The following is a 15179-nucleotide window of genomic DNA, read 5'->3' as shown; positions in this document are numbered from 1 at the left end:
CATCACATTTGAAGTCACTTTGAGGGGCCTTTATGACAGAAAATATACAAGTGACACCATTCTAAAAACTGCACCCCTCAAGATACTCAAAACCACATTCAAGAAGTTTATTAACCCTTCAGTTGCTTCACAGGAGTTTTTGGAACGTGGAAGAAAAAAAAAAAAAAAAAAAATGAACATTAACTTTTTTTCACAAATGTTACTTTAGACCCCAATTTATTTTTGCAAGGGTAACAGGAAAAAATGGACCCCAAAATTTGTTGTGCAATTTCTCCTGAGAGTGCCAATATGTGGGGGCAAACCACTGTTTGGGTGCACGGCAGGGCTCGGAAGGGAAGGAGCGCCATTCGACTTTTTGAAAGTAAAATTTGCTTGAATAATTAGCAGACGCCATATTGCGTTTGGAGAGCCCCTGATGTGCCTAAACTGTGGAATCCTCCCACAAGTGACACCATTTTGGAAACTAGACCCCTTAGGGAACTTATCTAGATGTGTGGTGAGCACCCTGAACCCCCAGGTGCTTCACAGAAGTTTATAATATGGAGCCGTGAAAAAAACAAAAAAAAAAAAAAACTTTCCACAAAAAAGATGTTTTAGCCCCAAATTAATTATTTTCACAAAAGGTAAGAGGAGAAAATGGACCCCAAAAACTGTTGTGCAGTTTCTCCTGAGTACGCAGATACCCCACATGTGGGGAAAATAGAGTGTTTGGGCTCACGGCAGAGTTCAGAAGGGAAGGAGCACTGACTTTTTGAGCGCAAAATTGGCTGAAATTGAGAGCAGACGCCATGTCACATTTGGAGAGCCCCTGATGTGTCTAAATAGTGGAAACCCCCCCACAAGTGACCCCATTTGGAAACTAGACCCCTCAAGGATTTTATCAAGGGGTATAGTGAACATTTTGAATCCAGAGGTACGACAAATTGCTAATGTTAGGTCATCATATTGAATAAGTTGTCATTAGTCTTGAGCACAAATGCTCGCTACTTGAGTTTGCATCGGGTACTTGGGTATGCACCATGTATCGCGGGTACTCGAGTGACATGCTATAATCCCTGCCTCGCATGTTTCACAGTTGTTAGACACCCAAAAAAAACATGCAGGGATCGCTCGTGCATGGCAGGCAATCCTTGCCAGGTTTTTTGGCCGTGAGGCATATGGGACGGAGACTCGAGCACCCGCGCTTAATCGCCATTTCCCCCTGACCCTTTTCTTTACTTTTGAAAAAAAATCCCAACCCTAATGCTAGCACAACCCCAACCCTAGAGTTTTTCACGCCATTTCTAGTGCGGTATAAGTGCTTAGACTTTATTCTTGGGGTCAATGTGATTACAGCAATGCCTGAATCTAATCAGGTTTTTATGATTGACAGCTGTCACACACTAAGACGCTTTTTTTTTTTTTTTCTTTTGCAAAGACTAGTTTTTGCATCTCCATATTTTGAGAGCTATAATTTTTCCATATTTCGACAATCATGTGACTGCTTGTTTTTTGCGGGACGGAGTTGACGTTTTTATTGGTACCATTTTCAGACACTACACTTTTGATCGCTTTCTATTCCGATTTTTGGGAGGCAGAATAAACAAAAACCAACAACTCAGGAATTGTGGTTTTGTTTTTTTATGCCATTCCGCATAAGGTAAAATTAATGAGGCAGCTTTATTCTTCGGGTCAGTACGTTTACAGGGATATCACATTTATATAGTTTATGTTTTGGCACTTTTACAATAAACTATTTTATAGAAAAAATATTTTTTTTGTATTGCTTTATTCTGAGAGCTATAACTTGTCTTTTTAGAGGGCATTTTTTTCCCCCCATATTTTCCCCAAAAAATTTTCCCCCAGTTTGACACTCTTTTACACTTTGCCCCACTATGGGACTTTCACTTTTTGCAGGCTGATTGCCTGTATAGCATAGTGATGAAGCAGCTCCCTATGCTGTATAGCCTGTCAGCGCTGCACAGGGAGAAGTTACTTTGATCGCGCACTGCACATGACCAAAGTAACTTCCTGCTGTCTGGTGACCTGGATGTAGTCATGAGAACATCAGGTCACCATGACAACCACCGGGACCCAGCAGAGACAGCGCGGGACGCCAGAGAGGAGGCAAGTAATGGCGCTTACCTCCCCTTGCTCCCGGAAATGCTGCGATTGACTTAGAGGGTAGCATTTTTGGGGTTAATGTGCTGGGAGCGGTGCGGGACCACTCCTAGCACATTGTCACAGCTGACACCCGGCGGCAATCACGCCTGCACAGCCTGTGTGCGGGCGCATCGTTACGTATCTGGCCCAAAAGGCCCAGATCCGTATTAATACGCCCCATGTCAGAAAGGGGTTAATCAGTGTGATTTGCATAATCGGTCCAATTCTTTCAGAGGAGAGAATCTACAGCCGTCTGCACCTGCCCTTAGGCCAAGTTCCCACACAGATTTGTTGTAATTTTTTTTTTTTTTTCCTCTTTATACGCTGTATATTTTCACTGCTGAAAAAAAATGCAGCAAAGTGGATGGAATTTATATAAAGCTCATGCCCACTATTATTTTAATGCCGTACAAATGGACCTTCAGTAAATTTTTTAAAAATATGCAATATTTTAATTTCCCTTGCAGTAATGTTTATTTGTGGATTTTCCCCATAGACTAAGAAAATCCGCAAATAAAAAAAATAAAATTTCTGCATTTGTTTTATTAAAAATGTTTCATCATTTAGATTTTACAGGATTTGTTTCCCTGCACATTTACAGTAACTCTAATATGGGCTGTGGCTGAGATGAGTTCGGAAAAGATCCAATAGCTATCAACTCCCCAGTCAGATTAGAGGCTAGAGTTCACTAACAGATTGTCAGTTAGCTCATTCTGTGACCAGTAATACAGTGCAATGCAGATGTTATAGAAACCAAGTGTTGGAAAGTTTGTAATTGTCCACTTTTGTTGTTGGGTTCTATTATAAATAATTAAGCATGGCTTCTCTCCGTAAAAAAAAAAAAAAAAAAATTTTGCAGCCAACTTTTTTTTGTGTTGAAAATAATTGTATAGGCATTTATACTGATGGTTATGCAAATAAGCCTTCAAGTTAATAGGTCATGTGACTTCAGAAACCTTGTGCCTGTTCATTGGGTCATTAAAAACAACAACATTTTGTATTAAACATTTATTAAGTGAGAATTGCTAACAAAAACAGATTAAAAAAAAACAAACAAAAAAAGAAAAAACAAAAACAAACATCTTGGACAACAGTCATTCATGCAGCAGGATAGGTTCTTGTATTTTCCATGGTGGTCACGTCAGCAGGAGATGGGGGAGGAGGAGGAGGGAGGAACGTAATTGGAGATGGAAGACTAGGAGATAAAGTAACTTCCAAGCGACTGACATACAATGGCTTGATACGATCCAACCAGCAGGGCCGATTCTCAAAGTCTCCATTTTTGCCACTGTATGTCATAATCCTTAAAAAAAATAAAAATAAATAAATTTAGGACTAAATGTTGCAACCATATTGAATACAAGCTCTCTATAATATGAGTTTAGAGTGGAAACTAATTAAAAACAGGACAATTCATCTTCTAGTTCTCTCCATATTTAATTGAAAACCCTTCAATGGTTCAGAAGAGCACTTTCACTTGCTTGGTCATCTTGCCACAAGAGAAGTTGCTGTGACGGTTTCAGATGCAGAAAGAAACCTTCCACCTAAAGATTACGCAACTAAAACATTAAGGTATTCAGTGACACAATCTGATTGTACAACTGACATAGCCATCCCCAAAATTGATAGGTAGCAGCAGAATTTACGCCTTTTTTTTTATCCCATAGAACCTTGCAAATGAAACCCCCTTTTCACATCTAGTGAGTTCCAAAGTCACACTACTACACTAAAAGTATCCTCTACCATTTCAGTGATCTTTCATGAATATATAGTATTCCCTAACTTTTTTTTTAGGTTAGAAATGCTCCAGATTTTTCCTGAGCATTTCTGCATCTCCCTGGCAGAAAAAAGCCCTAGTTACTTACCGGTAACGGGATTTTTCGGAGCCCATGACAGCACCACGTGAGAGAGGATCCGCCCATCAAGGACAGGAAACCTACAGGTTAAAAAAGGGCGGCCCTCTCTTCCCACCTCAGTTTAGTTAACAGAGCATGAGAGTACCGCCAAGGTTAGTTATAACAAAACATAAATCACATTAAGTACATTACTTTTCATCAATTTCCTGCAAGGGTGCACAAAAAGAAATCAACTCTACGGGAGTGCACAACACCAGTGAAGGGAGGGAATATAAAGGTGCTGTCATGGGCTCCGAAAAATCCCATTACCGGTAAGTAACTAAGGCTTTATTCGGTCTTCCATGACAGCACCACGTGAGAGAATTACAGAGACGAAGGAAATTAGGGAGGGACCACAGCTTGAAGCACCCTTCTCCCGAAAGTGAGATCTGCAGAGCCACCCAGATCCAATCTATAGTGCCTATAGAAAGTAGAGGGAGAAGACCAAGTGGCAGCCTTACAGATTTCCTCAATGGAAAGCCCTATCTTCTCCGCCCAGGAGGTTGATACCGCTCTGGTAGAATGCGCCCTCAATCCCTCCGGTATCTCTTTATCCCCTGAGGAGTATGCGAGGGAAATGGCCTCCCTGATCCATCTAGCGATTGTAGCCTTTGAGGCCTTACAACCCTTTCTAGCCCCCTGATAGCATATAAATAGGGACTTATCCTTTCTAAAGCCATGTGATACCTCTAAGTACTTTAGTACGCACCTCCTAACGTCTAAAGTGTGAAGCCTCTCCTCCTTTTGATTTTTGGGAGGGAAGCAAAAAGTCGGGAGAACTATCTCCTGGGTTCTATGGAATCGAGTGGCCACTTTAGGAAGAAAGGCTGGATCAGGTTTTAATATAATCCTATCGTCCAGAATTTGCGTAAATGGAGGGCATATTGAAAGGGCCTGTAGGTCACTGACTCTCCTGGCTGAAGTTAGGGCTACTAACAGGACTGTCTTTAGGAAAACAACTTGGGGGGGGGGGGGGGGGGGGGGGGGAGACCAAATCTAGTGGCTCAAAAGGAGGACTGGTCAAGGCATCCAAGACAAAATTCAAATCCCAGGGAGACATCTTTACTTTGGTAATGGGTCTACACCTAAAGGAAGCTTTTATAAAACGGGCTATCCTATAGTTATCTGCAATATTGGGAGAAAATAAAGCTCCCAATGCAGACACCTGTACTTTCAAAGTACTGGTAGTGAGACCCAATTCTAAGCCCCGCTGCAGAAATTCCAGAATTTTCCCAATAGGGGGCCCCTCCTCCACCTTAACTTCTGCAAAGGACAGAAACTTCCTCCAGGTCTTGGCATAAATACGGGTGGTAACAGGTTTTCTGCTAGCCAGGAGAGTATTCACTACATTTGCGGGGAATCCTTTGTTGGTCAATAACACCCTCTCAAATTCCACGCCGTCAAATGTAGACTCGGGGCTGGAGGATGGGAAAGTGGCCCCTGAGTGAGGAGGTCCGGAATCTCCGGAAGAACCCAGGGATCTGATATGGACTTCTTCCGGAGACAAGGGAACCACGGTCTTTTGGGCCAAAAGGGGCATATGAGTATCACTCTGCCCCGGTCTGCCCTGATCTTTCTTATCACTGCTGGGAGCAGGATTATGGGAGGGAAGGCATATGCCAGAGGAAATCTCCAGGGAACCATGAAGGCATCCACTGCCAGGGGTCCTTCTCTGGGGTCTAAGGAACAAAAATTTTCCACTTTCCGATTGGCCCTTGTTGCGAATAAGTCCACAGTCGGAAGGCCCCACGTTTCTACGATTCTGGAGAATATTTGCGTATTTAGGGACCACTCTCCCTCTTTTACAAAAGTACGGCTGAGGAAATCCGCTGTGATATTTTCCTTCCCTTTTAGATGAGTAGCCGAAAGAGAGGGACAATGATCTTCGGCTTTCAGCAAAAGTGTGTTCGCTACCCTCATCAAGTTTCTTGAGCGGGTTCCCCCTTGGTGGTTTATGTAAGCTACAGTGACTTGATTGTCCGAGTATATGGACATGCTGGCCCTGTAAATATATAAGGAACTCGTTGAACGCATGCTGCACTGCCAGAAGCTCCTTAACATTTGATGACAACTGTCGCTCACTGCTTGACCAGGTTCCCTGCACTAATTTCCCTTCAAAGTGAGCTCCCTAACCTGTAGCACTTGCATCAGTGGACAAGATTGCAGTTGGACTACATTCCCAGGGAACCCCTTTAGCAAGATTGTCTTGTCGTAACCACCAACGAAGGGACCGTATGGCACGAGGACCTAGCGTAAACTCACGGTCTAGATGCCCCTCTAAAGCTGCGTTATTGTACAACACATCCCACTGAAAAGCTCTTGAATGTAATTGTGACCAACGAACCACGGGAAAAGTGGAGGTGAAGGTTCCCAATAGTGACATGGCCTTACGGAGTGACATAGAAGGTTTACGTATACACTGTGCTACCAGTCCCCGGTTTCTATCAATTTTCTCTTCTGGAAGATAACATAGCTGTTTCCTAGAATCTAATATGACCCCTAGATATTGTTGTACCTTGAGTGGAGATAGTCTAGACTTTTCTAAATTTAGAAACCACCCCAAGCTCTTTAAGACCGACATGGCCTCCCGCAGGTGGGTCTCGCACTAAACAAACGAGTTCCCCACTATCAGGAGATCATCCAGGTAAGGGATAATTAGAATGTCCCTTTCTCTTACATGGGCCATAACTTCCACCATTACTTTAGTAAAAACTCGCGGGGCTATAGCTAAACCAAAGGGGAGTGCAGTGTATTGAAAGTGTTTAACCGCCCTGTCAATTTCAATGGCCAGCCTCAAGTATTTCTGATAGTCACTATGAATTGGGATATGGTAATACGCATCTTTGAGATCGAGCACTACCATATAGCAGTGGGGAAAAAGTAACTTTATTACGGATTTTAAAGACTCCATTTTAAAGGTATGCATTTTAAAGGAAATTATTCAGGGATTTCAGATTTATGATTGTCCTGAAACTTCCATCCGGTTTCAGAACCAAGAAGAGCGGGTAGTAGAAACAGAGACCCTTTTCCACCTCCGGAACCTCAATCAGGACGTGCTTTCTTATTAGGGCTTGTATTTCCCAAACGAGGGCAGCCTGGTGTTCTGGGGAAGAACTGGAGGGAACAATCATGAATCTTTTGTGAGGCAATGCTTTAAATTGAAATTTAAGACCATACTTAAAATCCAATTACTATGAGAAATCTGTTCCCAAGCTGGGACAAAAAAAAAAAAAAAAAAAAAAAAAAGACAATCTCCCTCCCACCTGGGCTGATTGTGTATCCCCTGGCTTCTGCTCAATTTTTGGAGACGGACCAAAGAGTAGACCTCTACCTTTTCGACCCCTTTCGTCAGACTTGTCTTGCTCCCTGAAATATCTTTTCCGGAAAAATTTCCTCTTCCGGAACGATCTCTTAAAGGAGGGTAGAGGTACTGATGGAAACCCCTTCTTAGGGTCCCCAGCTTTCTCCAATAAGTCATCCATGGTCTGACCAAAGAGGTATTCTCCTTTGCACGGGATTGTGCACAGTCTTGATTTAGTCTGTAAATCCCCTGGCCAGCATTTAATCCACAAGGCTCGCCGAGCCGCATTTGACAGTGCTGCTGATTTTGCTGCCAACCTTACTGAGTCCACAGATGCATCAGCAAGAAAAGCTGCCACCCCCTGAACCAGTGGAAGGGAAGAAATAATGTCTTTCCTAGAAGTCCCATTCTTCAACTGACTGTCTAGCTGTTCAAGCCAAACCATCAGGGCTCTGGACGTACAGGTGGCTGCTACTGTTGGCCTCAGTGCGCCCGCAGCTGTCTCCCATGCCCCTTTCAAGAAAGTATCAGCCCGTCTGTCTAGGGGGTCTCTCAATTCACCCATATCATCGAACGGGAGGGAAGTTCTTCTCGCTGCTTTGGCAACAGCAACATCCAGTTTGGGTGCTTTTAACCAGGAGGAACACATAGCATCCTCAAATGGATATCTCCTTTTAAAGGATGGAGGAACACTACCCTTCTTGTCAGGCTGTCTCCACTCCTTATCAATGAGGTCTTTCACCTTTGAATTTACCGGAAAGCACCTTCTTTTCTTTAGTCCCAGACCACCAAACATAACATCCTCAGCTGACTTCTCTGCCCTCGTGTCCACTATCCCCATTGTAGATCGGACAGCTTTTACTAGGGCATCGACCTCCTTCAGGGGAAAGCACTGTCTATCTGGCTCACTGTTAGAGGAAGAGAAGGCGGAGGAGGAAGCGACCGATAGTTCAGAGTCTGAACCCGGCTGGGTTTCTTGAGGAATATGCCCAGACTCTGAACCCTGCAAGGCTTTGCCCATTTCTTCCCTTATTAAAGGCCTAGGGAAAAATCTGGGGTTTCCTCTGACATCATCTTGCTAATACAAAGCTGGCATAACGTCTTGGTATATGAATCAGGGAGTGGACAGCTACATAAGGCACATTCTCTGTGTTTGGATTTTGAGGAACATTTCTTGCTCTAAAAGAAAGTTATAGATAGAAAGAAGGAGGAAACATTAGTAGAACTTTCACGAAGATTCCACTCACCCCACAGAGCCTTCGGTACCGTAGAAGCAGAAGAATCCAACATGCATGGCGAGGAATTACGCCGCACCGGACCGTCCTTCCTGCTCTTAGTGGCAGCTCTTCTAGCTGAACGACCAGACCCTAGCCGGGAATGACGCTGCGCCACTAGTTGTGAGGGCTCCCCAGAGGGCTGCTCCTGCAGCAGATGTTGTTGCCTAGGTGACAGTTCTTGTGAATCTTCCATAACTTACAGTGTAAGAATGGGCTGGGAAGCACCTCTGTATGTTACCAGACCCTTTATATACCGGCCATACCGGTATCATGTGTGGGTGTGTGTGTCTCTTTTTTTTTTTTTCCCCAGGAGGGCGTTACCTGCTCCTTGGTCTTCCTCCCCAGGTGGCCAGGTGGGTTCATCGCCCCAGGTGGGCTCCTCGCCGCCAGGTCCTTTAATCACCCGGCGTTCAGCTGCTCGCGCGCAAAATTCAAATCCCAGGGCTCCGGCCCCTTCCGGTGACGTCACGGGCACTTCCTGCCCGGCGCACCGGAAGTCACGTCACTAGGTCGCGCCTGTCACGTGCCCCGCCGGCGCGACCTGGATCTCCTGCGATTTGTAGCGGGGGGAGGAAGCCCGCTAGCGGCTCCATACCTGGCGGACATCTACCTCCCCGTGAGGCGATGTCGCGCCCGCCGCAACGCTCACGGAGGCGCCCCACTGAGCCCTACCGTGGCGTCTCCAGAGGACCAGGACAGACCAGCTCCAACCACCTGCTGTGGCCCTCTCTGGGACAGGAGTCCAACTTCTGCAGGTAAACCTGCGAGGTCTCCCATCATGGACAGGAAACCTAAACTGAGGCGGGAAGAGAGGGCCGCCCTTTTTAACCTGTAGGTTTCCGGTCCTTGATGGGCAGATCCTCTCTCACGTGGTGCTGTCATGGGAGACCGAATAAAAACGCATGTGGATTGTACATGCGTTTTTCCTGCCAGGGACATGTGGATGTGAAGCGTTTTGCACATGCGATTTCACATGCGGGTTGTCAAGCGCTCTCCAAGCGATTTTAGCATCACTTGGAAAGTGCTGACAACTTGGTCACACTATATAAATCCATGCGACCGCCAGGACGCATCACTAAGGAGACCGGGGGCCATCAGAAGGAGAGTATAATGTATTTTTTTATTTATTTTTTTTTTTTACAGGTTCTATGGTACCTGGGTCCGGAGGAGAGTCTCCTCTTCTCCAGACCTGGGTACCATCCGCACATTGAATCGCTTAATAGCTGCATGTGCACATGTAGTCATGCGGATATTAAGCAATTCAATGGCAGCGAAAACGCCACGATTATGCAAAATAATTGGTAGTGCTGCGGATTTTTCCTCAATGATAATCCGCAGCGGAAATTTCCACAGCATGTGCACAGCACATGCGGATTATCATTGGAGACCTTCTACCAAGCGTTTAAGCGTTTCTGCAGTGGAATTGCTGCTGCAGAAACGCTTAAAAAATGCATAGTGGGCACACAGCCTTATGGGTAGGGTACTGTTGTCTACCAATAATTCTGCAGAATTGCTTAAAATTGTACAGTATATTGCAAGTCCGAGTAGGGATGTGCAAGTATAACTCCTATTTATCAGGTTAAGCCTTTATTCTGGTGCTACATGGTGATTTTGACCAGGACATAGGATGCACGACCTGGGGGGGTCGTGCATCTCATTACTGCCAAGCCAACGGCAGTCTGCCTACATTCTGCAGGGAGATGGCAGCTGCCAGCCCCAGGGTCCACATCAAGAATTTCTAAACATGTGATGTGGGCACTACTGGAAGATGGACATTATAAAGGATGTAGTCTTGCTGGAAGGTTTAATTAAAGATCTAAGCCTTGAATGATAAACCATTGATCAGAGATTAGAATTTCCACATCTGCAGTTACCTCTGGCACATTGTAGAGCGTCGGCCCAGCATAGTCATGACAGTGTCTCTATAGGATAGGGCATTTCTAGTATTGCCCGTTATATCCTGCACCCTCTCCTGCAGTGCAGCCACACTTCTGAAAATGCCGAGGTCCTGAGCCATAGCATGGAAGGCAGTGTAATCTAGATCAGAAAAGAAAAAAGTGATACAACATTTTTTCTAAACATAATTTTAGATTCTATGAGAAAAGAATAAATAAAAAACAGATCCATAGATCACTGAAGAGTTCTTCTATAGTATGGGATTTCAGCAAATTATCTCTTTTCTTTTCATGTTGTATTCAGTATAAATCTGATTTTTGCCACCTCCAAAACTTCTCGGATGACTGTTGTAGTCTGCTGCATTAGGGAGGATGGGGTGAGGAGGAATATGAGGGTGGTGTCTGATGTTATGGATTGGTTTACAACTAAACAAAGAAAACCCAAGTTGCTGGTGGTGAAATATAGCAGGAGTAAGATGGACTGTTCACCTGCTACTATTGCTGGTCAGGTAGTGGAGCAAGTCGAGAGTTATAAATATTTGAGGATCCACTTGGACAGCAAACTGGAGTGGAGTTGCCATATGGAGAAGATTTACAAGAAGGGGGATGAGCAAACTGTACTTCCTACGGAAACTAAGGTCGTTCAGTGTTTGCAGCAAAATGTTAGAAGTGTTCTACCAGTCCACAGTGACAAGTGCCATCTTTCTTGCAATCATATGCTAGGGAGGTAGTGTGTGGATGACTGATGCTAATAAGCTTATCAAGAAGGCAAGCTCCACTGTTAGCCGTCACCTTGCCACTTTTAAAGGAGTTAGTGGAGGAAAGAATTCAGAAGTGTTTGGCGATAATGAACAATAACGCACACCCGTTATATGAGCTGTTCGTGAGGCAGCACCATCAGTAACAGTCTGAGCCTACTAAGGTGCAAGAAGGAAAGATTCAGGAAATCATTTGTTCCGACTGCTACGGGAATGTACAACTATCTAAGTGTGAAATTCTCCAAGTGACTGGTGTATTATCGCCGTTCTAATTGTATAGCGTACTGACCGATCATGAATAGGAATGTATGAGATTATACCTGAAAAATTCTACTGTTACGTTGTAATTCATGTCTATGTTCTGCTGCTGTGATACTGTAATCTCCCCCAGTATCAATAAAGTGTATCGTATCTTATACCCAGTTATGAAAGAAGGATGTAAAGGACATACCTATTTCTCCATTGCTGGCAGGGTCATGTCTCAGGAATGCACCTGTAGGGACAATAATGAATATTAGCCTCAGCAAAAGAACCAATTACACCCAGTGAGTTCCTACTATGCACTGCACATACTCTACAGAACCAGCCCAGGCAGCACATTCTCCATACAAAGGATAGGAAACAAGCCTAGTTCTCATAGGCAACATCAGTCCAAGTCAGCTTCTGAGAAATCAGTGTGTACAGAAGCATGCTATTGACCGATGACTGGTAATCCCCATCTGTCAAAAGATTTATGCATTTTCAGGAGAACCAACAGGAATAAAGCAGTCTATTCTTGCCCTGCACATCTGCTGCCTAGGCATTTCTTCCTAGTTATCGACAAGCATGAACCCTTGGCAGAAGTCAACCTCAAATGGCCAATTGTACCTTTACCCATAGATTTGCCATAGTTTATTCCACTTGACCGCTCCTTTTATAGCAACCAACTTTTGTCTAATGTGTAAGGCCAGCTTTCCAAAATAAGCCTCAACTTTATCATTTCATAAGAAATATTTTGTCCCACAAATTGAAGGGAGACCAGAGAGATCCATAAGAGTCACATAAATGAGGCATATGCCATGTGAATTTTGTTTCTTTTACCAAAACACAAGGGAAGTTCTTCAGTGCAGCTTGAAAAACAATGCTGTATTTATAAATTTAGTCTAACAAAGAAAGCAGTCTATCAGCACAAAATGACTTTTCAAACCAAGCACAGACTCTCGAATCTCTCGATGCACTCTTGGCACCTACTTTTTATGCCTTTCCATCTACACCCACCTTTGGGTTCTGTAAAGCCAAGTCAGTGAATCAAGAAAGGAGGCCAGATAAAGATAGAAAACAGGTAACAAGTAGGTGGAGAGGTGCACTGCACTATTAGGCAATGCCAAAAAGCGCACCATCTCCCTGTGTTTAATGTGACCAGTCATTTTATGCTGGGACTCCTTTAAAAGGGAATGTCAGCAAAGAATGACTGTTCAAACTAAGTACTGCCGCTCGGTGCTTCACGAAGGGGTCAATCATTTATATACACCTTCCACCATCTCCACCCCCTTTTTGACAGCTCTGACTTCATAGAGCAAGGAAAGGGTGGAGATATATGGAAATCAAGCAGGTGGGAAGGTGAAGTTAAAAGTTTGGCCCCACCGTGCCAGGGCAGGAGAGGAAACAAAAGAGTATACAGACAAGACAGTACGGGATCTCAGCTTATTATTTGGAGGTAAAACATTCCACTGCCTGTTCAAAACAGATAATCAGCTGAAATCCCAGGCTGCCCTGTCTGTATACTCTTGTTTCCTCCCCAATGTTTTTAAAAGAGCACGCACTGCAAACGCAAGTTCAATAGAGTAGCACATGAGAAACATTCACTAGCTTATCATATTGTGACCCGCACTGCAATCAGGTATAACATTACACACAAAGCAGATACTCACTTTTCAATTTCTCTAGTTTGACATCCAGGTTTGAAATGTCTCGAAACGGTCCATCTTCTAGATACTCCTGGTTTGGAAAAGAAACGACTCAGTTTCATGTCATCTTATCAAGTCAAATCCTATAATTTGTTATAAGTGTATTGTTTAATTTATGACATGGTGCCCACAGGGTGGGCACCCATTGGTATGTAGAGTGGCAACTGAGAAGCCATTACGTGAATAGTGTCACCATTCCCAGGTTAGTTGATACTTCAGGACAAGGAAGCGTCAGTCAGGGAACATTCACTAGGTGCCTTACGCTTGACCTGGGACAAATATTTTGCCACAATAGTAATAAAGAAAAACTCAGGCAACAAGTGCCCTATTGCCTGCAAATACAGAACACCTTTCCCTGTGCACAGTTCTGGTGGGGGGATATCGACACATTAATTATGAATGAATTAGGCTATTACTATAGCAGTTTGCACTGTCACAACCATTGTAACTGCATATAACGACTAATGACAGCATAATAGTATACACAAATATTGCAAAATAAATAAAGGTTACTAGTATGCCTTATAACCTGACAATACTTTACTGTCTAGACATTGAAGGTAGTGTCAATATCGGCTCAGATCGTATCAGGACTGCCCATGAATAGTGAGGAGGCCAGTGACTGATCCATTTTGGATAGGCCACATGTTAAGACTAATGAATGTGTCCACCTAGTCGAGGCATGAAAAATCTACACATCAGACACCATGTTTAACACAACTGCAAGCAGTTTCTGGACAAGTGAACATTAGCAGAAATAGCCAATCCTCATTGACCCCATGTTAATAGCTCACCCCTCTTCCTTAGGCCTCCTTCACACGTCCTGGCGATTCCTGTACAGGAAAAACCAGTACTAGTGAGATCCGTGGTCCATGTCCCATCTGTATGTACCCAGAAGAGGGCCCCTGTGCAAGAACAGTATGTGAACACTTTGCAGTCCAATAGCTGATGATAAATGTACAATTCCACCTGCTTTAGAGGTATAAGTGGTCCCCTTCCTCTCAGGCCCCTGTGCAGCTGCACAGGGTGAGCCAATGACATGTTCGCCCCCACGTGTGACAGAGAAAAGCAGTACAGTTCGCGTTGACCCCAGGTGCCGGCTGCGGAAGACAGCTCTCATCATTGAGGCCTGGTCGCACTGAGATTAGGATACAATGATGGGAGTTGTATTCAGCACTCCTTGTGGAGTGCATTATGCTATACTAGCAGCCCGAGTTCTGAAACAAATAAGTTTCGGAAGCTAGAAAAGTGTGCTCTACATAATAAAAACCAACTCAAATTACCCATGTCTGTTTACACGATAAACAAAGTTGTCATAATTAATAAATAGCATTATGGAAAACAAAAATAAAATGTAGAATATTACAAAGACGTTCGCCAATTCAAAAAGTGAATTGCCCACAGCAGATCGCATGGAAATCTCTGTATGCTGCTCCTCTGGCTTACTGAAATAGACATATGCATGGTTCCCCCCCCCCCACACTCTTCCCCAATCCTGGTATGCATGGTCCACGCCCACACACACACACATTCTTCCCAAATCCTGTTATGCATGGTTCCCCCCCTCCTCCACACTCTTCCCAAATCCTGGTATGCATGGTCCACGCCCCCCCCTCCACACACTTCCCCAATCCTGGTATGCATGGTCCACGCCCCCCCCCCCTCCACACTCTTCCCCAATCCTGGTATGCATGGTCCACGCCCCCCCCTCCACACTCTTCCCCAATCCTGGTATGCATGGTCCACGCCCCCCCCTCCACACTCTTCCCCAATCCTGGTATGCATGGTTTCCCACCCCCCTCCACACTCTTCCCCAATCCTGGTATGCATGGTCCACGCCCACACACACACACACACACACACACACACACACACACACACACACACACACACACACACACACACACACACACACACATTCTTCCCAAATCCTGTTATGCATGGTTCCCCCCCTCCTCCACACTC

At 44.5% G+C, this 15179-nt stretch overlaps 1 protein-coding gene across 1 annotated transcript; it reads right to left on the bottom strand.

The window, feature by feature from the left end:
- Positions 1-3240: 3240 nt before the first annotated feature.
- On the bottom strand, positions 3241-14678 carry LOC141157690 (allograft inflammatory factor 1-like). The gene is made up of 6 exons (XM_073645238.1): positions 14661-14678; positions 14498-14503; positions 13179-13245; positions 11720-11761; positions 10490-10652; positions 3241-3445 (listed from the first exon to the last, which is right to left on the bottom strand). Exons 1-6 carry the CDS (start codon positions 14676-14678, stop codon positions 3241-3243), a joined length of 501 nt encoding a protein of 166 aa, XP_073501339.1.
- Between the last annotated feature and the right edge of the window lie 501 nt (positions 14679-15179).

This window comes from Phyllobates terribilis, unplaced genomic scaffold, assembly GCF_046119375.1.
Source record: "Phyllobates terribilis strain yellow unplaced genomic scaffold, ASM4611937v1 Scaffold_8__6_contigs__length_399053987, whole genome shotgun sequence".
Taxonomy (NCBI): domain Eukaryota; kingdom Metazoa; phylum Chordata; class Amphibia; order Anura; family Dendrobatidae; genus Phyllobates; species Phyllobates terribilis.
Note: the sequence above shows the minus strand (reverse complement) of the source record. Positions and strands in the feature narration are given on the sequence as shown.

Coding starts and splice junctions, on each gene's coding strand:
- LOC141157690 (XM_073645238.1), bottom strand. Junction 11,762..13,178: donor CAAACTAGAGAAATTGAAAA/GTGAGTATCTGC, acceptor TTGTCCCTACAG/GTGCATTCCTGAGACATGAC. Junction 10,653..11,719: donor TGCCAGCAATGGAGAAATAG/GTATGTCCTTTA, acceptor TTTCTGATCTAG/ATTACACTGCCTTCCATGCT.